This window comes from Triticum aestivum, chromosome 5D (assembly GCF_018294505.1).
Source record: "Triticum aestivum cultivar Chinese Spring chromosome 5D, IWGSC CS RefSeq v2.1, whole genome shotgun sequence".
NCBI lineage: Eukaryota > Viridiplantae > Streptophyta > Magnoliopsida > Poales > Poaceae > Triticum > Triticum aestivum.
The window spans coordinates 534262069-534283379 of record NC_057808.1 but is presented as its reverse complement, the minus strand read 5'-3'; the positions used below and the strand labels follow the sequence as shown (position 1 = coordinate 534283379).

General features: G+C 44.9%; 2 protein-coding genes across 2 annotated transcripts; one reads left to right on the top strand and one right to left on the bottom strand.

Moving 5' to 3' along the window:
• The first annotated feature begins 2356 nt into the window (after positions 1-2356).
• On the top strand, positions 2357-3533 carry LOC123123575 (pre-mRNA-splicing factor CWC21). The gene is made up of 2 exons (XM_044544102.1): positions 2357-2750; positions 3090-3533. The coding sequence occupies exons 1-2, from the start codon at positions 2431-2433 to the stop codon at positions 3253-3255; spliced, it is 486 nt and encodes a 161-aa protein (XP_044400037.1). The 5' UTR covers positions 2357-2430; the 3' UTR covers positions 3256-3533.
• Positions 3534-4363: 830 nt separating this feature from the next.
• Positions 4364-6686, bottom strand: LOC123123574 (50S ribosomal protein L18, chloroplastic). The gene is made up of 3 exons (XM_044544101.1): positions 6378-6686; positions 5598-5759; positions 4364-4697 (listed from the first exon to the last, which is right to left on the bottom strand). Exons 1-3 carry the CDS (start codon positions 6576-6578, stop codon positions 4548-4550), a joined length of 513 nt encoding a protein of 170 aa, XP_044400036.1. The 5' UTR covers positions 6579-6686; the 3' UTR covers positions 4364-4547.
• Positions 6687-21311: the final 14625 nt, after the last annotated feature.

Below are 21311 nucleotides of genomic sequence, written 5' to 3'. Positions count from 1 at the left end.
GGTGCTACGGGGCACCAGAGAGCGCGTGCGATCGTGCGTTCAGACACGCGAGTCGAGCAGCGACGACTGGTGGTGGTGTCGGCCGCCGAGGGGCACTATGGCGACGGCGGCGAGCTCGCGAGCGGCGGCCGGCATCGTGATTCGTGGGGCGGCGCTAGGGGGTACGTGAGGGGGTGTGCGTGTGTGCGTTGTGCTCCTGGGAGCACCAGGAGCACGATGGTGGCCTCGGGCGCGGGCTGCGGCAGCGGTAGCCACTACGGCGACGGAGCGGGGCGGCGGCGAGCTAAGCTTCGCAGGGATGGCGACCGAGCGCGCTAGAGCGTGAAAGAGAGGGAAGGAAGCAACGCGGAGGCTCACCGAGTGGCAACAAAATGCCGGTGACAGTTTAGGAGCAGCAGATGTCACCGGAGACGGAGAAGATCGCCGGAGCCCGAGAAGAGAGGGGGCGGCTCGATCTGCTCGATGCGGAGCTTCCCGGCTCCAACCAGCGGCACTAGAGGTCGTGGCGGTCCACGGTGGTGCCGACGAGCTCGGCCAGGCCGCGTGGGAGGCACGGTGGCCGCGGAGACGACGAAGGGCGGCGGCGACGGCTATGTTGGGCGGGCACCCGAGCGAGAGGGAGAGGCCAGAGGAAGGGGATCTGAGAGGGGGGCTGCGAGGAGAGGGGGCGAATGGATCTGGGCGGAGGGCAGTTGAGTGGGGAGAGAGTCCGAGGCGTCGGGGCTGCCCTTATCCCTTTGTCGGCGACGTGGCAGTATGGGGCGGCGCGCTCAATCCGGCGGGGACGCGCCCCGGTCGGAGGAGCAGTGAGGGAGGGGATCGACCACGCGGGGAAGGTGGGCCGGCTTGTTAGGGTGGGCTAAAGCCCGGTGTGGCAAAGGGGTGGGGTGGCTTCTCTCTTTTCCTTTTTCCTTGCTTTTGCTCTTTTCTTTTTACAGGAAAAAATGCTATGCAATATTTGAGCTGCCAAAAGGAGTTCTGTAAAATGTGGGACTTGGCCAAATAAATAAATTTTACAATATTTGGCACCTGCCACAAAAAGTTTGGGAGGAGCTTGAATTGATTTGGATTTTTCACAAATGGAAAAGCATTAAAAATGCTGATTTGGAACTGCTTTAATTCCCAGGGGAAATTAGATATCTCAAATGATGTTGAATCACTCATGACATTTAGTTAGTGAATATTTGCAACCCAGTGAACATTTTTGTTTTACTGTTTGGAGAAATAATTTATTTGACTTTATTTTAAAATTGAATTTGAATTGGTTTTGAATTAAAGTGAGATTAGCAACCGTAACAGTGATGACTGGGCATCATTAGTAGGGGATTATTGTAGCTTGATTATCCGGGCGTTACAAGACGTTTCTGATACATATCACTTGTAGCTGAAATGGGTGTATCTAGACGTATTTCAGTGCTAGATACATCCATTTAAGCGACAAGTAATATGGATTGGAGGGAGTGCCAATTATTATTTTTTGAGTAAGAAATGTACCCAACTTGAAATCCTTTAAAATATCTGAAAATACCTTCTGAAACAAGAAAAACAACAAGACAATGGTATATTTTTTAGCGTAATTTGTTTTTATTGCTTTTTTGAGAGAATTGTTTTTATTTAGTTTTTGTTTTAGTTTTTTATTTATTTTTTAGACACGATTATTTTTATTTATTTTTCTTGAGAAAATTGTTTTTATTTAGTTTTCTTAGGGGGATTTGTTTTTATTTAGTACTCCCTCCGTCCCGTAATATAAGCACGATTTTCAAGCTATGTTAACTTGAAAAACGTTCTTATATTATGGGACGGAGGGAGTATATTTTTAATTCTAACTACACTCTTCATTAATGATCATAAACAAGGTTCATGGGGATACAATTTATGTCCGGAGTATTAAGGAGCCACATATGACGTCCAACCAAAAGTCCTAGAGCGTGCTTAGCGAGACTATGTGCCTCAATATTGGTGCCACGTCCTTCGAAGATGAAGGAGCATCTCTCAAATTGCCTTGATGTTACTATAATCTTCTTGATAATGCTTGCATATTTGCCTCTCTTGCCTTCCTTCAAGTCATCCACCACACCCTTGCATTCCAAGACTATGATCACATGTGAGAGGGGGAGATTCAAGGCAAGAGATAGGGCTTCACGACAAGCCAAAGCTTCGAGAATTGCCGGGTCTAAGATCTCGGAACATTTAAAATCCGAGATTTGTTTTGATTTAGTAGAATCCTTTGTACACACACACGTACAGGGCCCACCCGAATCTTTTTCTTTAGGCCCATCCGAATCAGACACCGTCTCGAACTCGTCTGGGTAAAAATAAAATCAGGCCCACTCCTCTTCTCGCCTCGTCCCGTCGTCTTACAGTTGGGATCGAGCCCAACTCGCTCGAAGCATAGGGTTTCGCCTGAACCGCCGAACCACCGTCGCCGCCATGTACAACGGCATCGGGCTGCAGACGGCGCGCGGGTCCGGCACGAATGGGCACGTCCAGACCAACAAGTTCTTCATCCAGCCCCGGACCGGCGGCCCGCCGCCCAAGGCCCACAGCCACGACGACGGCGCCGCCGGGATGAGGAAGCCGAACAAGGAGATCCTGGAGCACGACCGGAGGCGGCAGGTGGAGCTGCGGCTGGTCGAGCTGAGGGACACCCTCGAGGAGCTGGGTTACACGGAAGGCGAGATCGAGGAGCGCGTCGAGGAGGCGCGCAAGGAGGCCGAGCTGCAGACTGCCGCGCCGCGTCCGGTGGAAGGGTATCGATCTAAGTGCTCATGTTTTTTTCTGTAATCTGAGAAGGAGGCTAGTGGCAGATTATTTGACAATACGTTATACGTTCATGTGCAAGTTTTTAATCTGATTTCTTCATGCAGTGCTAGAGGATATTCACATTGGAAACAGAATTAGCTTCCACTAAAAACAAAAACAGAATTGGCTCCTGAAGATTTGGTTCAGTATCACAATTTATAGCTTTATGCTGTTCCTAGTCAAGCACAATGTTGGTTTCCTGTATTGTTATTTTACAGTTCATGGGTGTTGTATCTTCTGTTGGTAGATTGGGAATGCTTTCTGACAAGAAGGTAAACTCTTCTCAGGTTCACGAGCACGCAGAGCCACCATGTCGCAGCACGCAAGGAGAAGAAGCTCGAGACGCTGAGGGCTGCTCTTGGGCTAGATGCTGAGGTTGGACAGAAGAAGAGTTCTCAAGTAGACAATGATCCGGAGTCTGGGGAGCTTGTACCTGCGAAGGATGGATTCTGAAGAGTGCACTGGACATTCATGTTCAGAACGACAGGAAGGCTTTCAAGGGTGGTAAAAAGCGTACAGAAGGAAAGAGGGAATGACAACAGCACAAGTTGTAGCAAGAGTACGCATGTGTATGATTCAGAAGATGATTTTGAGGCTGACCATGATGATGAGAATAGGGAAAGAAACACATGAAGAAATCCTTCTTAGATGGAGATGTTGATTCCGAGATTGTTCATAAGAAGGCAACTATGTAAGCTATGTATATCTAAGATGTGCTTTTAATTGTTGGAGATGAACCTTGCTAAAACTTGGCTTGATGCTCATTTCAGAAGGGTGTGTTTCGAGCCATTGTCGGTGCATATTGCCTTTTGGTGTCAGGAGATTTGATCATTTGCCCCGCATTATTTGGGGACTTGATCATTTGCTCCCTTTTAGTTAGGATTACATGATTAGCCCCCAGTTTACTTGGATTTGTTGATCATTTGCCCCATTCCTCAATTTACTGATTACTTAATTTTTTTAATCTAGATAATACATGTGGCACCTTTTGCAATTCCTCCCGACTCGTATCTATTTGCTGCAGATGATGCACAGATATGATTGACAGGGACCAAGAGGACGGTGCGGATTGATGTTATCTTCATTTATGGCATTAAAGTAGCAGCATTTATAGGAAAAAGTAGCAGCATTTATGGCATTAAAGTAGTATCACTAGATTCGTTTTGAAATGTACTTTCACAGTATACCAATTTGATGTCATATATGCTACTTCTATTTTCTATAAAGTTGGTCAAAATTTTAAATTTTTGACTTAGAACTGAATATAGAAGTACACTTATTCACGGACAGAGTACACCATGTATATATCTAGTTTCAGGAAACAAGCAGAGATGCATTACTGTGTAGTGCTTATTAATTCTGTAATCAGGATTTGACATGCCAATAACAAAGAGGCTTATAGACATCTCATCTGTATCTGTTATCTACTCCTACTAGTAGTACTAAAGCATGGAAGCTGCTAAAGTATCCCTAGTTATTTTGCCCAAGCTCGCAGACTGAATACTCCATTTCCAGGTGCTGGTTTGCAAGGTCGCATGGGCAGAAACCAAAGTGTCAGAAATAGACAGAAAATGAATCTTCCATTTGCAAGGCTGATTCAATGTTGATACAAAGATCAGATAACATTAAAGAGGGGAGGGGCCATGTCTGCAGAACAACCCAAATGACTACAGAAAGAACTTCGTTCAATAAACGGGAAAGAAAAGAGAATATTACATGCGATCCTGAAAATATCAACAGAAAATTCAGAACTCAAGCCCGTTCTCTCTAGCAGCATCGGCTAGAGCTTTGATGCGGCCATGGTAGAGGAAACCCCCTCGGTCAAAGACCACTTTGGTGATTCCTTTCTCCAAGCAGGACTTGGCAATCACTTCACCAATCTTTTGTGCCACTTCCTGGAAACCAAGCACCACAACATTGAACTCCCATCAGAAACTAAGCATAAGCCTTTCATTAAGAAACAACTACAGATGCAAGTTTTTTTTTAATCTTTGTCTATATTGCAACAGACCAGTAAAAACAACTGTCCAGAAAGCATCATGGGCCTTTATTGGCTTGTAGAGCATAGATGTTATGACTACAACCCACAAAAACATGTGTATCATCGGAAAGCTAGATGTCTAAAATCATCAAAAGCAACCACACAGGTTATAATCATCTTTTATTTTCTCAGTGCAAAGCACAGACATCTGTAAGTTTTCTTCGGAGATTCGTTAGTACTACAATGTTCCCTCGGATTATCAGAGTTCCAATAGCCTAACTAGAAGCTACTTCCCTGCCAATACGGGTCCAATCATCTCACCTAGTGTAGGCTTCGACTTGGTGGATGAATGGCTGTTAGATTGATTGAAAAACATCGCAATGCCAGCAATTGGACAATCATGACCATCCACGGCAAACTTCTATTTATGAACCAGAGTCGCATTACCCACATATAACTAGGGAAACAGAGAGAGGCGCTTTGTTGATCCACCACTCAAAATCTCTTATTGTTTAACCAAACCTGGGTTTAGTCATATTATTGGATGGAATTTTCTTTGACTCATGGTGATAATTCTATTATAAACAAAAATGACATAGGAAGTATAATAGACAGCCAGTTTGACAGTAATTCCTTACTGGAACAAATTTCTTTTCTAAAGGTGCTGCCAGTTAAAATAAATGGTATACAGTACTGTACAGTTTCATTTATATACGCAAGGGAGCGCAGGATCACAAAACAAGTTGATAAATATTATGCGACCATGTTAGCTTAATATGAAATGAAAAGGTATGACAACTCAAAACCAACTTACAGTTGTTGGCCCAGCAGAGTACTCAAGCTCCTTTGAAAGAGCTTTGTGCATTGTTGAGGCTGAAGCCAGAGTGCACGACTTTGTATCGTCGATCACCTGAGCATACAAATGCTTGTTTGAGCGGAAAACGCTGAGTCTTGGCCTCTCTGTGGTGCCGCTAACCTGAAAGGAAAAATGTGTAATGACCATGTAAGTCCTGATTCCATTGACAATAACATAAGCTTGTACAGTGTAAACATCACACCATTCGTCACCCTTTGAACCATCCTTCTAAATTGGTTCGTGTGCAAAGTTTTCCGATGCATATATTTTTGTGTCAAATACTTGATATGTGTGCCTAAGCTTGCATCTAGTGCAACATAGAAGTTAACCATCTCTCTTCTACATCACCAATCTCACCCAGAATCTGAGCTGGCATGGGATTAGATACAAGTGGCATGCCCTTTTATAGATGCGCTCGCTACATTGCAATCCCTTGACTCTGCTTGTATCCAGTGGCAGCCATTGGTACAAATACTTCTCTGTAAAACTAACTAGATGCATCAACAGGAGCTCAAGTGGCCAATCGGACATACTGCAGACGTTCAGCAACTAAAGAAGCTACTGCCGAAACAAACTAAAGACATTTCCTCAAACGCTTCAACGGCATGGCATTGCCCTATCAACTCCATAGAGAGAGCAGGCGCGCCATACTTGCAATCAAACAAATCGCCGCGCATTGGCAAAGAGACAAGAAAACAACGAAGCCCAATCTTCGTGCCGGAGGTTCACTGGTAGTACCTTCTTGCGGAGGCGGTCGTGGCGGGCGATGCGGTCGGCATTGGGCGTGGACACCTTGGCCTTGGCGAGGACGACCAGGGCGGCCCGCCGCGCCGGCGAGTGCGAGGGCGCGGACACGGACGGGAGGTGGATGCCGCGGCTGCCCGACACGAAGGCCGGGAAGGAGTGGGTGGCGCCGGCGAGCGCCGGCGAGGCTAGCATGGCTCACTTGCGCTGCGCTGCTGGTCGCTGGGGTTCGCCGTCTCACGCGCCTAATGGCTCGCCTTATCCTATCCACCGTCTCGCGTTTCTTTAAGCTGCTCTGCTCTGCTCTGCTGGACCGAATTACGGAAAAGACCTCAGACTTTGTCATTTTTCTACGTATCATTTCATAGAACAAATAAAAGCAAAATACACACGGTATAACAAGGCGTCTTATGACTTCATCAATCTTCAAGCTTCACAACTTCATTTCCCCCTACACGTGTGACGGTGTTTCTTGCTGCTTCTGGCGACAGTGTGGCGACTCAGTGCGTGTCCCTGTCGGTAACCCTTGCCGCTCAATCCCCATTCGTTTTCCACGAAACAAACACAAAATCGCCCTGATTCTCCTTCACACCATCTCGTGCATAGATTCCAGTCCTCCCCCAGCAAGTGTGAGAGCCCCATCCAGATCCGATTTAGAACAACCTGGTGAGGAAAAGAGAGGATTTTGGGAGCATGTTGTGGTGTGTGGCGGCGCCAGATTTGGAGGCATGAAGGGGGCTGCGGTGGAGCGGCTGACCTAGCATCTATCAGCTGCAATGGGGGACCTGAGGACCACATACCTTGAAGGAGTGAAGGGAAGAACCTGCAACTCTCTGAAGCGGAAAAGAAGGGGATCAGGATTGGTAGGAAACAAGCATGCTCCTCACTGGTGAGAAAGCTTCAGGCAGTAGGCAAGCTTATTGCAGAGAGACCTGCTAGGGTTGAACATCTGGGAAGAACTGTAGGGGACTCTGGAGCCCATTGTGGGGTGGATTGTAAATATTTGGGCAGGAATAGGTTTCTATTTATCTTCCAACAAAAGGCTGATAAGGAAAAGGCACTAGATGCTGGACCATGGAGATTTAACAATGACCTATTGGTGATGGAAGATTTTGTGCCAATTCGAACCATAGATGAATATGAATTCAAGACCATACATACCTGGGTTAGAGCTTATGGCATCCCAAATGGGAATGATGAGCAAAGAGACAGGACACTTAGTAGGTGAACAAATTGGAGATGTTATTGTTGTAGACCTAGACGTTAATGGTGATTCAATGGGCGCATTTATGTGGATCAAAGTGAGATTAGATATCACTGTCCCAATTATGAGATTTATAACAACCTTCATTGAGGATGAGGCAGAACAAGAGCAGGAAGATCAAATGGTTTTTGGGGGATGATGAGGCGAAAGAAATAAGAAAAAGAAAGAAAGGGAGGAAAAGATTGTCTCCTTCACATACGAGTATCCTCCCGACTTCTGCTATAGTTCTGGAATTATTGGACATACTGAAAAGTCATGCCCAACTAGATCTAGAAGAACGAGGTCTAGACAATTTTGACCATGGCAGCATGCAAATCTGTACGAGGGGAGCTCAAGCGAAGAAATAAGTAGGGGTTCAAGTGATAAATGAAAATTCTGGCCAATCAATAGTGCAGTCACAAGGGGAGCAAACATGGAAGCGATGGATCGTCCTGGCGAAGAAATATACCAAGCGGAGATGATGAGAGAGGACCAAGAAGGAGTGATGGGAATGAAGTGAAAGTCCTCTCAAATTAAAAGTGCGAGGATCAGGCAGTAGGGGAGGGGAAAAGACTGGATCTCAGCAGAATAGTGATACAAGACCCCATTGGAAAGGTGCAAAAAACTAAAAGAGAATCAAGTAAGGCTGAAGAGAAGAATGACACTATCACAAAAGCAAAACATGGTTTTCAAGGGCCAATAAAGGTTATATTGGAGCAGAACAAAGAAGGAAATACATTTATGGAGTCAGGAAAAGGCATAAAGAGAGGTACCTTCAAGCGAATCAAGAGGAAGGAAAGAAACCAGCAAAACCAATTAAGTACGACAAAATAGAAGAAGATAAATTATGATGGAAATTGATGAAGATACAGAACTAGCAAAGAAACCAAAGATGGAAGTAGAGGAGGTTGAAGAAAAGGAGGAGAGCTGTTGGAAATATGCCCTAGAGGCAATAATAAATAGGTTATTATTATATTTCCTTGTTCATGATAATCGTTTATTATCCATGCTAGAATTGTATTGATAGGAAACTCAGATACATGTGTGGATACATAGACAACAGCATGTCCCTAGTAAGCCTCTAGTTGACTAGCTCGTTGATCAATAGATGGTTACGGTTTCCTGACCATGGACATTGGATGTCGTTGATAACGGGATCACATCATTAGGAGAATGATGTGATGGACAAGACCCAATCCTAAGCCTAACACAAGATCGTGTAGTTCGTTTGCTCAGAGCTTTTCTAATGTCAAGTATCATTTCCTTAGACCATGAGATTGTGCAACTCCCGGATACCGTAGGAATGCTTTGGGTGTACCAAACGTCACAACGTAACTGGGTGGCTATAAAGGTGCACTACAAGTATCTCCGAAAGTGTCTGTTGGGTTGGCACGAATCGAGACTGGGATTTGTCACTCCGTGTAAACGGAGAGGTATCTCTAGGCCCACTCGGTAGGACATCATCATAATGTGCACAGTGTGACCAAGGAGTTGATCACGGGATGATGTGAGTTACGGAACGAGTAAAGAGACTTGCCGGTAACGAGATTGAACAAGGTATCGGGATACCGACGATCGAATCTCGGGCAAGTAACATATCGATAGACAAAGGGAATTGCATACGGGATTGATTGAATCCCCGACATCGTGGTTCATCCGATGAGATCATCGTGGAACATGTGGGAGCCAACATGGGTATCCAAATCCCGCTGTTGGTTATTGACCGGAGAACGTCTCGGTCATGTCTGCATGGTTCCCGAACCCGTAGGGTCTACACACTTAAGGTTCGATGACGCTAGGGTTATAGGGAAAGTATGTACGTGGTTACCGAATGTTGTTCGGAGTCCCGGATGAGATCCCGGACGTCACGAGGAGTTCCGGAATGGTTCAGAGGTAAAGATTTATATATGGGAAGTCCTGTCTTGGTCACCGGAAAAGTTTCGAGTGTTATCGGTAATGTACCGGGACCACGGGAGGGTCCCGGGGGTCCACCAAGTGGGGCCACCAGCCCCAGAAGGCTGCGTGGGCCAAGTGTGGGAGGGGACCAGCCCCAGGTGGGCTGGTGCGCCCCCCCCCACCAAGGCCCAAGGCGCATGGGAGAGTGGGAGGGGGCAAACCCTAGGTCCAGATGGGCCTTAAGGCCCACCCTAGTGGCGCCCCCCTCTCCCCCCTCTTGGCCGCCACCCTAGATGGGATTGGTGCTGCCGCCACCCCTAGGGAGGGAACCCTAGGTGGGGCGCAGCCCTCCCTCTCCCCCTATATATAGTGGAGGCAAAGGGGCAGCCCAACGCACGAGAACCTCTCTCTCTTGGCGCAGCCCTATCCCTCTTCCTCCTCCTCTCCCGCGGTGCTTGGCGAAGCCCTGCAGGATTGCCACACTCCTCCATCAACACCACGCCGTCGTGCTGCTGCTGGACGGAGTCTTCCCAACCTCTCCCTCTCTCCTTGCTGGATCAAGGCGTGGGAGACGTCACCGGGCTGCATGTGTGTTGAACGCGGAGGCATCGTTCTTCGGTGCTTAGATCGGAATCAACCGCGATCTGAATCGCTACGAGTACAACTCCTTCATCCGCGTTCTTGCAACGCTTCCGCATCGTGATCTATAATGGTATGTAGATGCACTCCCCTTCCCCTCGTTGCTAGATTACTCCATAGATTGATCTTGGTGATGCGTAGAAAATTTTGAATTTCTGCTACGTTCCCCAACAGTGGCATCATGAGCCAGGTCTATGCGTAGTTTCTATGCACGAGTAGAACACAAAGCAGTTGTGGGCGTAGATGTTGCCAATTCTTCTTGCCGCTACTAGTCTTATCTTGTTTCGGCGGTATTGTGGGATGAAGCGGCCCGGACCGACCTTACACGTACGCTTACGTGAGACAGGTTCCACCGACTGACATGCACTAGTTGCATAAGGTGGCTAGCGGGTGTCTGTCTCTTCCACTTTAATCGGAACGGATTCGATGAAAAGGGTCCTTATGAAGGGTAAATAGAAATTGGCATATCACGTTGTGGTCTTGCGTAGGTAAGAAACGTTCTTGCTAGAAACCTATACAAGCCACGTAAAAACTTGCAACAACAATTAGAGGACGTCTAACTTGTTTTTGCAGCATGTGCTATGTGATGTGATATGGCCAGAAGATGTGATGAATGATAAATGTGATGTATGAGATTGATCATATTCTTGTAATAGGAATCACGACTTGCATGTCGATGAGTTTGACAACCGGCAGGAGCCATAGGAGTTGTCTTTATTTTTTGTATTACCTGCGTGTCATTGAATAACGCCATGTAAATTACTTTACTTTATTGCTAAGCGCGTTAGCCATAGAAGTAGAAGTAATCGTTGGCGTGACAACTTCATGAAGACACAATGATGGAGATCATGATGATGGAGATCATGGTGTCATGCCGGTGACAAAGATGATCATGGTGCCCCGAAGATGGAGATCAAAGGAGCAAAATGATATTGGCCATATCATGTCACTATTTGATTGCATGTGACGTTTATCATGTTATGCATCTTATTTGCTTAGAACGACGGTATTAAGTAAGATGATCCCTTATAATAATTTCAAGAAAGTGTTCCCCCTAACTGTGCACCGTTGCGAAGGTTCGTTGTTTCGAAGCACCACGTGATGATCGGGTGTGATAGATTCTATCGTTCGAATACAACGGGTGTTGACGAGCCTAGCATGTACAGACATGGCCTCGGAACACATGCGAAACACTTAGGTTGCCTTGACGAGCCTAGCATGTACAGACATGGCCTCGGAACACAAGAGACCGAAAGGTCGAACATGAGTCGTATAGCAGATACGGTCAACATGGAGATGTTCACCGATGATGACTAGTCCGTCTCACGTGATGATCGGACACGGCCTAGTTTGACTCGGATCATGTATCACTTAGATGACTAGAGGGATGTCTATCTGAGTGGGAGTTCATTAATCAGATGAACTCAATTATCATGAACATAGTCAAAAGGTCTTTGCAAATTATGTCATACGCTTTAGTTCTACTGTTTAAGATATGTTCCTAGAAAAATTTTAGTTGAAAGTTGGTAGTAGCAATTATGCGGACTGGGTCCGTAAACTGAGGATTGTCCTCATTGCTGCACAGAAGGCTTATGTCCTTAATGCACCGCTCGGTGTGTTGGCCTCAGCGACGTCTGTAGATGTTACGAAACATCTGACATACACGTTTTGATGACTACGTGATAGTTCAGTGCGTAATGCTAACGGTTTAGAATTGTGGCACCAGAGACGTTTTTGAAACGTCGCAGAACATGTGAGATGTTCCGAAGACTGAAATTGGGATTTCGGACTAGTGCCCACGTCAAGAGGTATGAGACCTCTGACAAGTTTCTTAAGCCTGCAAACTAAGGGAGAAAAGCTCAATCGTTGAGCATGTGCTCAGATTGTCTGAGTACTACAATCACTTGAATCGAGTGGGAGTTAATCTTCTAGATGAGATAGTGATGGTTCTCCAAAGTCACTGCCACCAAGCTACTGGAGCTTCGTGATGAACTATAACATATCAGGGATAGATATGATGATCCTTGAGCAACTCGTGATGTTTGACACCGCGAAAGTAGAAATCAAGTAGGAGCATCAATTGTTGATGGTTAGTAAAACCACTAGTTTCAAGAAGGGCAAGGAAAGAAGGGATACTTCATGAAACAACAAATCAGTTGATGCTCTAGTGAAGAATCCCAAGGTTGAACCCAAACCCGAGACTAAGTGCTTCTGTAATGAGGGGAACGGTCACTGAAGCGGAACTACCCTAGATACTTGGTAGATAAGAAGGCAGGCAAGGTCGACAGAAGTGTATTGGATATACATTATATGAATGTGTACTTTACTAGTACTCCTAGCAGCACCAGGGTATTAGATACCGGTTCGGTTGCTAAGTGTTAGCAACTCGAAATAAAAGCTGCGGAATAAATGGAGACTAGCTAAAGGTGAGATGACGATATGTGTTGGAAGTGTTTCCAAGGTTGATGTGATCAAGCATCGCATGCTCCCTCTACTATCAAGATTTGGTGTTTGCGTTGAACATGATTGGATTATGTTTATCGCAATACGGTTATTCATTTAAGGAGAATAATGGTTACTCTGTTTATTTGAATAATACCTTCAATGGTCTTGCACCTAAAATGAATCTCGATCGTAGTGATACACATGTTCGTGCCAAAAGATATAAAATAGTAATGATAGTACCACATACTTGTGGCACTGCCATTTGAGTCATATTGGTATAGAACGCATGAAGAAGCTCCATGTAGATGGATCTTTGGACTCAGTCGTTTTTGAAAAGATTGAGACATGCGAACCATGTCTATTGGTATATATGCATGAAGAAACTCCATGCAGATGGATTGTTTGGACTCACTTGATTTTGAATCACTTGAGACATGCAAATCATACCACATGGGCAAGATGACTGAAAGGCCTCGTTTTCAGTAAAATGGAACAAGAGAGCAACTTATTGGAAGTAATACATTTTGATGTATGCAGTCCAATGAGTGCTGAGGCATGCAGTGGATATCGTTATGTTCTTACTTCGCAGATGATTTGAGTAGATGCTGAGTGTATTTACTTGATGAAACACAAGTCTGAATTATTGAAAGGTTCAAGTAATTTCAGAGTGAAGTTGAAGATCGTCGTGACAAGAGGATAAAATGTCTGTGATATGATCATAGAGATGAGTATCTGAGTTACGAGTTTGGCACACAATTAAGACATTGTGGAAAGTGTTTCACAATTAATACCGCCTGGAACACCATAGTGTGATGGTGTGTCCGAACATCATAATTGCACCCTATTGGATATGGGGCATACCATGATGTCTCTTATCGAATTACCACTATCGTTTATGGGTTAGGCATTAGAGATAACCGCATTCACTTTAAAAGGGGCACCACGCAATTCCGTTGAGACGACACCGTTTAGAGAAACCTAAGTTGTCGTTTCTTAAAAGTTTGGGGCTGCGAAGCTTATGTGAACAAGTTTCAGGCTGATAAGCTCGAACCCAAAGCGGATAAATACATCTTCATAAGAATACCCAAAACAGTTGGGTATACCTCCTATTTCAGATCTGGAAGCAAAAGTAATTGCTTCTAGAAACGAGTCCTTTCTCGAGGAAAAGTTTCTCTCGAAAGAATTGAGTGGGAGGATGGTGGAGACTTGATAAGGTTATTGAACCGTCACTTCAACTAGTGTGTAGCAGGGCACAGGAAGTTGTTCCTGTGGCACCTACACCAACTGAAGTGGAAGCTTATGATAGTGATCATGAAACTTCGGATCAAGTCACTACCAAACCTCGTAGGACCACGAGGATGCGTAATACTTCAGAGTAGTACGTGATCCTGTCTTGGAAGTCATGTTGTTGGAAAACGATGAACCTATGAGCTATGGAGAAGCGATGGTGGGCCCATATTCCGACAAATGGTTAGAAGCCATGAAATCCGAGATAAATGGATCTTTAAGAAGAAGACGAACGTGGACGGTAAGGTTACCGTCTATGAAGCTCGACTTGTGGCAAAGAGTATTTTCACAAGTTCAAGTAGTTGACTACGATGAGATTTTCTCATCCGTAGCGATGCTTAAGTCCGTCGGAATCATGTTAGCATTAGCTGCATTTATGAAATCTGGCAGATGGATGTCAAAACAAGTTTCCTTACCAGTTTTCATAAGGAAAGGTTGTATGTGATACAATCAGAAAGGTTTTGTCGATCCTAAGGATGCTAAAAGGTATGCTAGCTTCAGCGATCCTTCCATGGACTAGAGCAAGCATCTCGGAGTCAGAATATACGCTTTGATGGAGTGATCAAAGTTTTTGGGTTTATACAAAGTTTGTTAGAAACTTGTATTTACAATAAAGTGAGTGGGAGCGCTACAACATTTCTGATAAGTATATGTGAATGACATATTGTTGATCCGAAATGATGTAGAATTTCTGGAAAGCATAAAGGGTTGTTTGGAAGGAGTTTTTCAAAGGAAGACCTGGATAAAAGCTGCTTACATATTGGGCATCAAGATCTATAGAGATAGATCAAGACGCCCGATGATACTTTCAAAGAACGCACACCTTGACATGATTTTGAAAGAGTTCAAAATAGATCAGCAAAGAAGGAGTTCTTGGCTGTGTTACAAGGTGTGAGTATTGAGTAAGACTCAAGACCTGACCACAGCAGAAGAGAGAGAAAGGACGAAGGTCGTCCCCTATGCTTTAGACGTAGGCTCTACAGTATGCTATGCTGTGTACCGCACATGAAGTGTGCCTTGCCATGAGTTGGTCAAGGGGTACAATAGTGATCCGGGAATGGATCACATGACAGCGGTCGAACTTATCCTTAGTATCTAGTGGACTAAGGAATTTTCTCGATTATGGAGGTGAAAAGGAGTTCGTCGTAAAGGGTTACGTCGATGCGAACTTTGACACTAATCCGGATGACTCTGAGTAGTAAACCGGATTCGTATAGTAGAGCAATTATTTGAAACTATATAAGAGGCACGAGATGATCAGGTGTGTGCACTAAAGCTCGACATGATGAAAGCTTATGAGAACTTCACTGCTATAGCTGATACGGGATCCAATGACTTATTTCTTAAAATAGGGTTTTGTGACTACCGAAAGTTTCTCTTTTCATGACACAGGGGGGGTCTCTGTGGCCCTAGTTTGCTCCCTGCCCCTTTTTTCATGGAAAAAGGAAATATCAATTTCTCCATTCATTGAACCCTAGTTCGGGACTGACGGGGCTCGAACCCACAGCTTCCGCCTTGACAGGGCGATCGCGCAGATTCACCCTCCTCTAAAGGAAGAGGAGCTCCAAGTAGCGCGTGGTAGCATCCACAAGATGACATAGATATTCGTAAAGCACACACAGATTTGAAAGGTTCAGACCCGTTGACTAATAACCTCTCTCACAAGCATAACATGATCAAACCAGAACTCATTGAGTGTTAATCACATAGTGATGTGAACTAGATTGTTGACTCTAGTAAACTCTTTGGATGTTGGTCACATGGTGATGTGACCTATGAGTGTTAATCACATGGTGATGTGGACTAGATTATTGACTCTAGTGCAAGTGGGAGACTGTTGGAAATATGCCCTAGAGGCAATAATAAATAGGTTATTATTATATTTCCTTGTTCATGATAATCGTTTATTGTCCATGCTAGAATTGTATTGATAGGAAACTCAGATACATGTGTGGATACATAGACAACACCATGTCCCTAGTAAGCCTCTAGTTGACTAGCTCGTTGATCAATAGATGGTTACGGTTTTCTGACCATGGACATTGGATGTCGTTGATAATGGGATCACATCATTAGGAGAATGATGTGATGGACAAGACCCAATCCTAAGCCTAGCACAAGATCGTGTAGTTCGTTTGCTCGGAGCTTTTCTAATGTCAAGTATCATTTCCTTAGACCATGAGATTGTGCAACTCCCGGATACCGTAGGAATGCTTTGGGTGTACCAAACGTCACAACGTAACTGGGTGGCTATAAAGGTGCACTACAGGTATCTCCGAAAGTGTCTGTTGGGTTGGCACGAATCGAGACTGGGATTTGTCACTCCGTGTAAACGGAGAGGTATCTCTGGGCCCACTCGGTAGGACATCATCATAATGTGCACAGTGTGACCAAGGAGTTGATCACGGGATGATGTGAGTTACGGAACGAGTAAAGAGACTTGCCGGTAACGAGATTGAACAAAGTATCGGGATACCGACGATCGAATCTCGGGCAAGTAACATATCGATAGACAAAGGGAATTGCATACGGGATTGATTGAATCCCCGACATCGTGGTTCATCCGATGAGATCATCGTGGAACATGTGGGAGCCAACATGGGTATCCAGATCCCGCTGTTGGTTATTGACTGGAGAACGTGTCGGTCATGTCTGCATGGTTCCCGAACCCGTAGGGTCTACACACTTAAGGTTCGATGACGCTAGGGTTATAGGGAAAGTATGTACGTGGTTACCGAATGTTGTTCGGAGTCCCGGATGAGATCCCGGACGTCACGAGGAGTTCCGGAATGGTCCGGAGGTAAAGATTTATATATGGGAAGTCCTGTCTTGGTCACCGGAAAAGTTTCGGGTGTTATCGGTAATGTACCGGGACCACCGGGAGGGTCCCGGGGGTCCACCAAGTGGGGCCACCAGCCCCAGAAGGCTGCGTGGGCCAAGTGTGGGAGGGGACCAGCCCCAGGTGGGCTGGTGCGCCCCCCACCAAGGCCCAAGGCGCATGGGAGAGTGGGAGGGGGCAAACCCTAGGTCCAGATGGGCCTTAAGGCCCACCCTAGTGGCGCCCCCCCTCTCCCCCCTCTTGGCCGCCACCCTAGATGGGATTGGTGCTGCCGCCACCCCTAGGGAGGGAACCCTAGGTGGGGCGCAGCCCTCCCTCTCCCCCTATATATAGTGGAGGCAAAGGGGCAGCCCAACGCACGAGAACCTCTCTCTCTTGGCGCAGCCCTATCCCTCTTCCTCCTCCTCTCCCGCGGTGCTTGGCGAAGCCCTGCAGGATTGCCACACTCCTCCATCAACACCACGCCGTCGTGCTGCTGCTGGACGGAGTCTTCCCAACCTCTCCCTCTCTCCTTGCTGGATCAAGGCGTGGGAGACGTCACCGGGCTGCACGTGTGTTGAACGCGGAGGCACCGTTCTTCGGTGCTTAGATCGGAATCAACCGCGATCTGAATCGCTACGAGTACGACTCCTTCATCCGCGTTCTTGCAACGCTTCCGCATCGCGATCTACAATGGTATGTAGATGCACTCCCCTTCCCCTCGTTGCTAGATTACTCCATAGATTGATCTTGGTGATGCGTAGAAAATTTTGAATTTCTGCTACGTTCCCCAACAAGAGCAACTCTGAAACTGTGAACGCCAGGCTGCAGGGACAGCCTGGCGAGCCAAAATAAGAATTTTAGTATGGAATTGCCGGGGATTGGGAATGGCCCGACAATGAGAGGACTTCTGGATCTCTAGAAGCAGGTGGACCTCGACATCCTCTTCTTATCTGAGACCAAACTGGATAAGAGTAGGCCGGAAAAGTTTAAGTGGACGCTACGGATGGGGAACATGATAGTCAGAGATTGCGAGGGGAAGAGTGGAGGATTGGCATTGTTATGAAAAAAGGTGTAAATTTGGGCTGCTCAACTATTCCAAGTACCATTTGATGCCCGGCTACCACGTCACCCAAGACACATCAGAGGCCACCAAATTCATTGTCTGGAACTTCATCCGGGGCGATGAGTGACTGCCAGCGACAGGTGTGGACTACACGCCTGGGCTTTGGTTCGCCACATTGGGGAAAAGCTAGCTTCTTAAGTACTCAAATGCCCATGTGCGTAATTTATATCCTATATACGTGACATTAGTGCCCTCTCAGAAAAATATCATTACAATAAAAAATCACCACAAATAACTTCATTTTTTCTCACAATATTGTCATATAAATACCAGAATAATGTTTGTCCCTCTTTTCTAAAAAAGTTCAGGACATTTGGGACTAAAATTTAATACAGAAATTTGAACGAAAAGTATATATTAAATACACAGTTCGCAAGAGAACAAATATTCAACTTGCATCCACACATGCATATAACCTGACATGCCAAAGTCGGACCAATAGTGCAACACCAATGATAAATATAGTTTACTAACTATGTCTCAAAAGAGAAAATGCTAATTATGGTTACAGGTTCAGCAAGAAACAATACTTTGTTCCACTAAAAATATCACAACTATGTGAACTATATCCATACTGAACTACTTCCACCGTCAACTTTTTGAACATTTCTGTCGACCTGTGGTAAGGGAACCTGCATCACAAATAAGTATTGAATTTTCAAGCATCAGTATAAGCATGAACTTTTCTGTCCTAGTGGTTACACAAATCTGACATCTGACCCCTTCTCTACTGAATAGAAAGAAAGCCACACATACCAACTCAAGAGGGTTATTCGAGCATAGACAAATGCTGCTGATCCACCTGCCAGTTCGCTTATCTTTTTCAGATAAGAACTGTGAATAAACTCATGTAGCTTAGCAAATAAAGCATCTTTGGACAGACATCTTCCCACTATAGGCATGATGGTTTTTCTTCATTGCAGAATGTAAAAGATATATACTTTATAAAAATAAAAAGTATATCAGCCAGCTATAAGAAAAATGCAAAGCTTCAAATTAGTTTCAACCGAGAACCAACTTGGATCAACCGAAAAGTATATCATTATTTTTAATCTGGACAGGCATTCCATATTTTGTATAGTAAACCGAATCATGTATGCTTGCTGGCATAGGGGAATTGGACTGCCGCATATCCTTGGTTGGCATGTTTCACCCAGCAAGACGACACAATCAGAAACTCAAAAAAGAAATTGGGTATAGCTGATGCTTTCTTGATGGTTTTTCCTTCTGAACTTTATTCTCCTGTAGAATGCTGAGTTTACTGATGTATAAAAGATATTGATGAACACTACGTGAATAAAAAAATGTGTGTTCTCCTGCCTTGTGACGTTTGCAATCAACAACTTAACATGAACAGAGCATGCGATTTAGTAATGTTGCTTATGTTCAGAATGTAAAACTGAATGTGCAAGACTGTCATCAGGATGTAACTGAGGCTCAAACCAGCAAATAATTGTCTCCAGCCCTGCATTTGTTTGATTATCTACATCCCAGGTTTGGCAACACCTCTCGGAAGGTTGTTATCTTTTTATTACTAGCTCATTAAGGACAATACAAGCTTCAGAATCTGGATTACTGGGATCGTAGACAGTCTGAAACTACTACTGTCTATCATAGAAGTTTTCCTTTTTCCCACATATATATGATGAAGAAACAGGTGCTCAGAAGAAAATATATAAATATTAACAATGAGAAACTGATCCATCAGAGCAAAAAGATGCTTATTCTAGTTTCAGCTTATCTACTCCTTATATTTGCAATGGATCATAATACCTACATATATTTATAAAGAACCCTAAAATAAAACTAGAAGTATGGCAAACGAATTGAAATACCAGCCTTGTGCGTAGCGGTAGTTTGAGTGCTACCCCATAAATACCAGCCTTTTTCTCTGGACTGTCCTGGAAATATATTTCTGTCCTAAATTTTCTTTAATGGTAATTCTGTCAAATAATGCAGGACCGGAACATCTTCAAATACAGAGTCTTATGCAAGTTATTACAATCAGTATGATATTGTCAAGGTCATCCAAGTACTTGCCCTTTCAGATGCATATACAGCTATATGTAGGAGAATAACAGAGTACTGGCCACACCTGCTAGATGTATTTCAGAACGAGAGGTCAAAAATAGGTAAAAATACTGATTCAAGCTATGCTCTACAACAAGTGCAGAGCAGGTACACAAGAAAAATACAAGATCCTATGGAATTCGTGGTTCAAGATTAGGGACGGTGAAGGCATGAACTGAAGAAAAATGTATTGGGGGGGGGGGGGGGATGAATACGTCCGCGAAACCGGCGTCGTCGCCGTCGCCGGAGGGGATCGGACCTTGGAGGCGGAGGGGAGATCTGGGGAAGGAGAACAGTGACGGCCGCGGTCCGTCGCCGTCGCTGGAGGGGCGGAGCTTGGATCATCAGCACCGGAGGGAGGGGGTCGGGGGCGTCGCTTCTGTCGCCGGCGGAGGAGCTCGGAGGCGGCCAACTTTACCATCTTTACCATCTGAAGCTTCATCCCAGTTGACATGGCTACCAATAATAAGTATCATCTACATGTTGTCCTTTGATTCACCACGCGTGGGAAAAACTAACTTGCTAGATTTTTTAGTTACGCTTTGCACGTTTGATGTGTGTATTTTCTTTTAAGGTATTCTTGTTCGTAGTTTCGTAACATCTCTCACAAATATAGATACACATAAAAATGAGCATATATAGACATGTGAATGTCCCCTTTCTGTCACTAGGAATACTTCAACAAAAAGTCATCTAAAAAATCTCGTTTGATCCTCCTTTTCTAAAAAATCTCGTTTGAGGCATTTCATTACTACCGCATTTAGGTTATGTGAGCTGATTGAGATGTTGAACAGTTGTGTCCTATATCAGAGTTTTGTCCCTTTGCCACAGTAGACCAACATCTCCATGCACATCCAACAGAGTACAACCATTCCTGTGTCTGTGTGCCCATGCGGACATTGCATTTGCGGGAGGCAACTTGGTGGTTCTGCTTCCACGCCTTCCTCCATCCATAGAGTGATCTGGCCACAATCACCGATCACCCGGATCATGAATTCACTAAACATGACTTACATAATGGCGGGTAGTGACCACTGCAAGATAGCGTGCGACTGCGGAAGCATGCCACACCATGTCTTGGTCTATCGACCTTGAAACCCAACCTTGATAATATTTCCCATGATCCGATGAAATCTAAATTATTGATGGGCGAGCACGTGATGCTATATTTTATACTTATGCAGCTATATACACCATCTCAAAAAAAGGCAACACATTTTACTGCACTTTAATTAAATTTAGTACACTCATTTATCTCTTGGTATTAGTGTGGAAGACCATAAACACACAGTTGCACTGCACACACACACACACACACACACACACACACCACAAACACAAATTGTTGACATATTCTCTCTATTTCAAAATACAGTGTGCTTTATTTTTTCCTTTCAAAATCCA

Bases quoted from the DNA above. Each gene is read 5' to 3' on its own strand.
- LOC123123575 (XM_044544102.1), top strand. From the start codon at position 2,431: ATGTACAACGGCATCGGGCTGCAGACGGCGCGCGGGTCCGGCACGAAT. The intron at 2,751-3,089 runs GTATCGATCTAA...AACTCTTCTCAG, and splicing joins GCGCCGCGTCCGGTGGAAGG to GTTCACGAGCACGCAGAGCC.
- LOC123123574 (XM_044544101.1), bottom strand. From the start codon at position 6,578: ATGCTAGCCTCGCCGGCGCTCGCCGGCGCCACCCACTCCTTCCCGGCC. The intron at 5,760-6,377 runs GTACTACCAGTG...TTTTCCTTTCAG, and splicing joins ACGACCGCCTCCGCAAGAAG to GTTAGCGGCACCACAGAGAG. The intron at 4,698-5,597 runs GTAAGTTGGTTT...CTTGGTTTCCAG, and splicing joins ACTCTGCTGGGCCAACAACT to GAAGTGGCACAAAAGATTGG.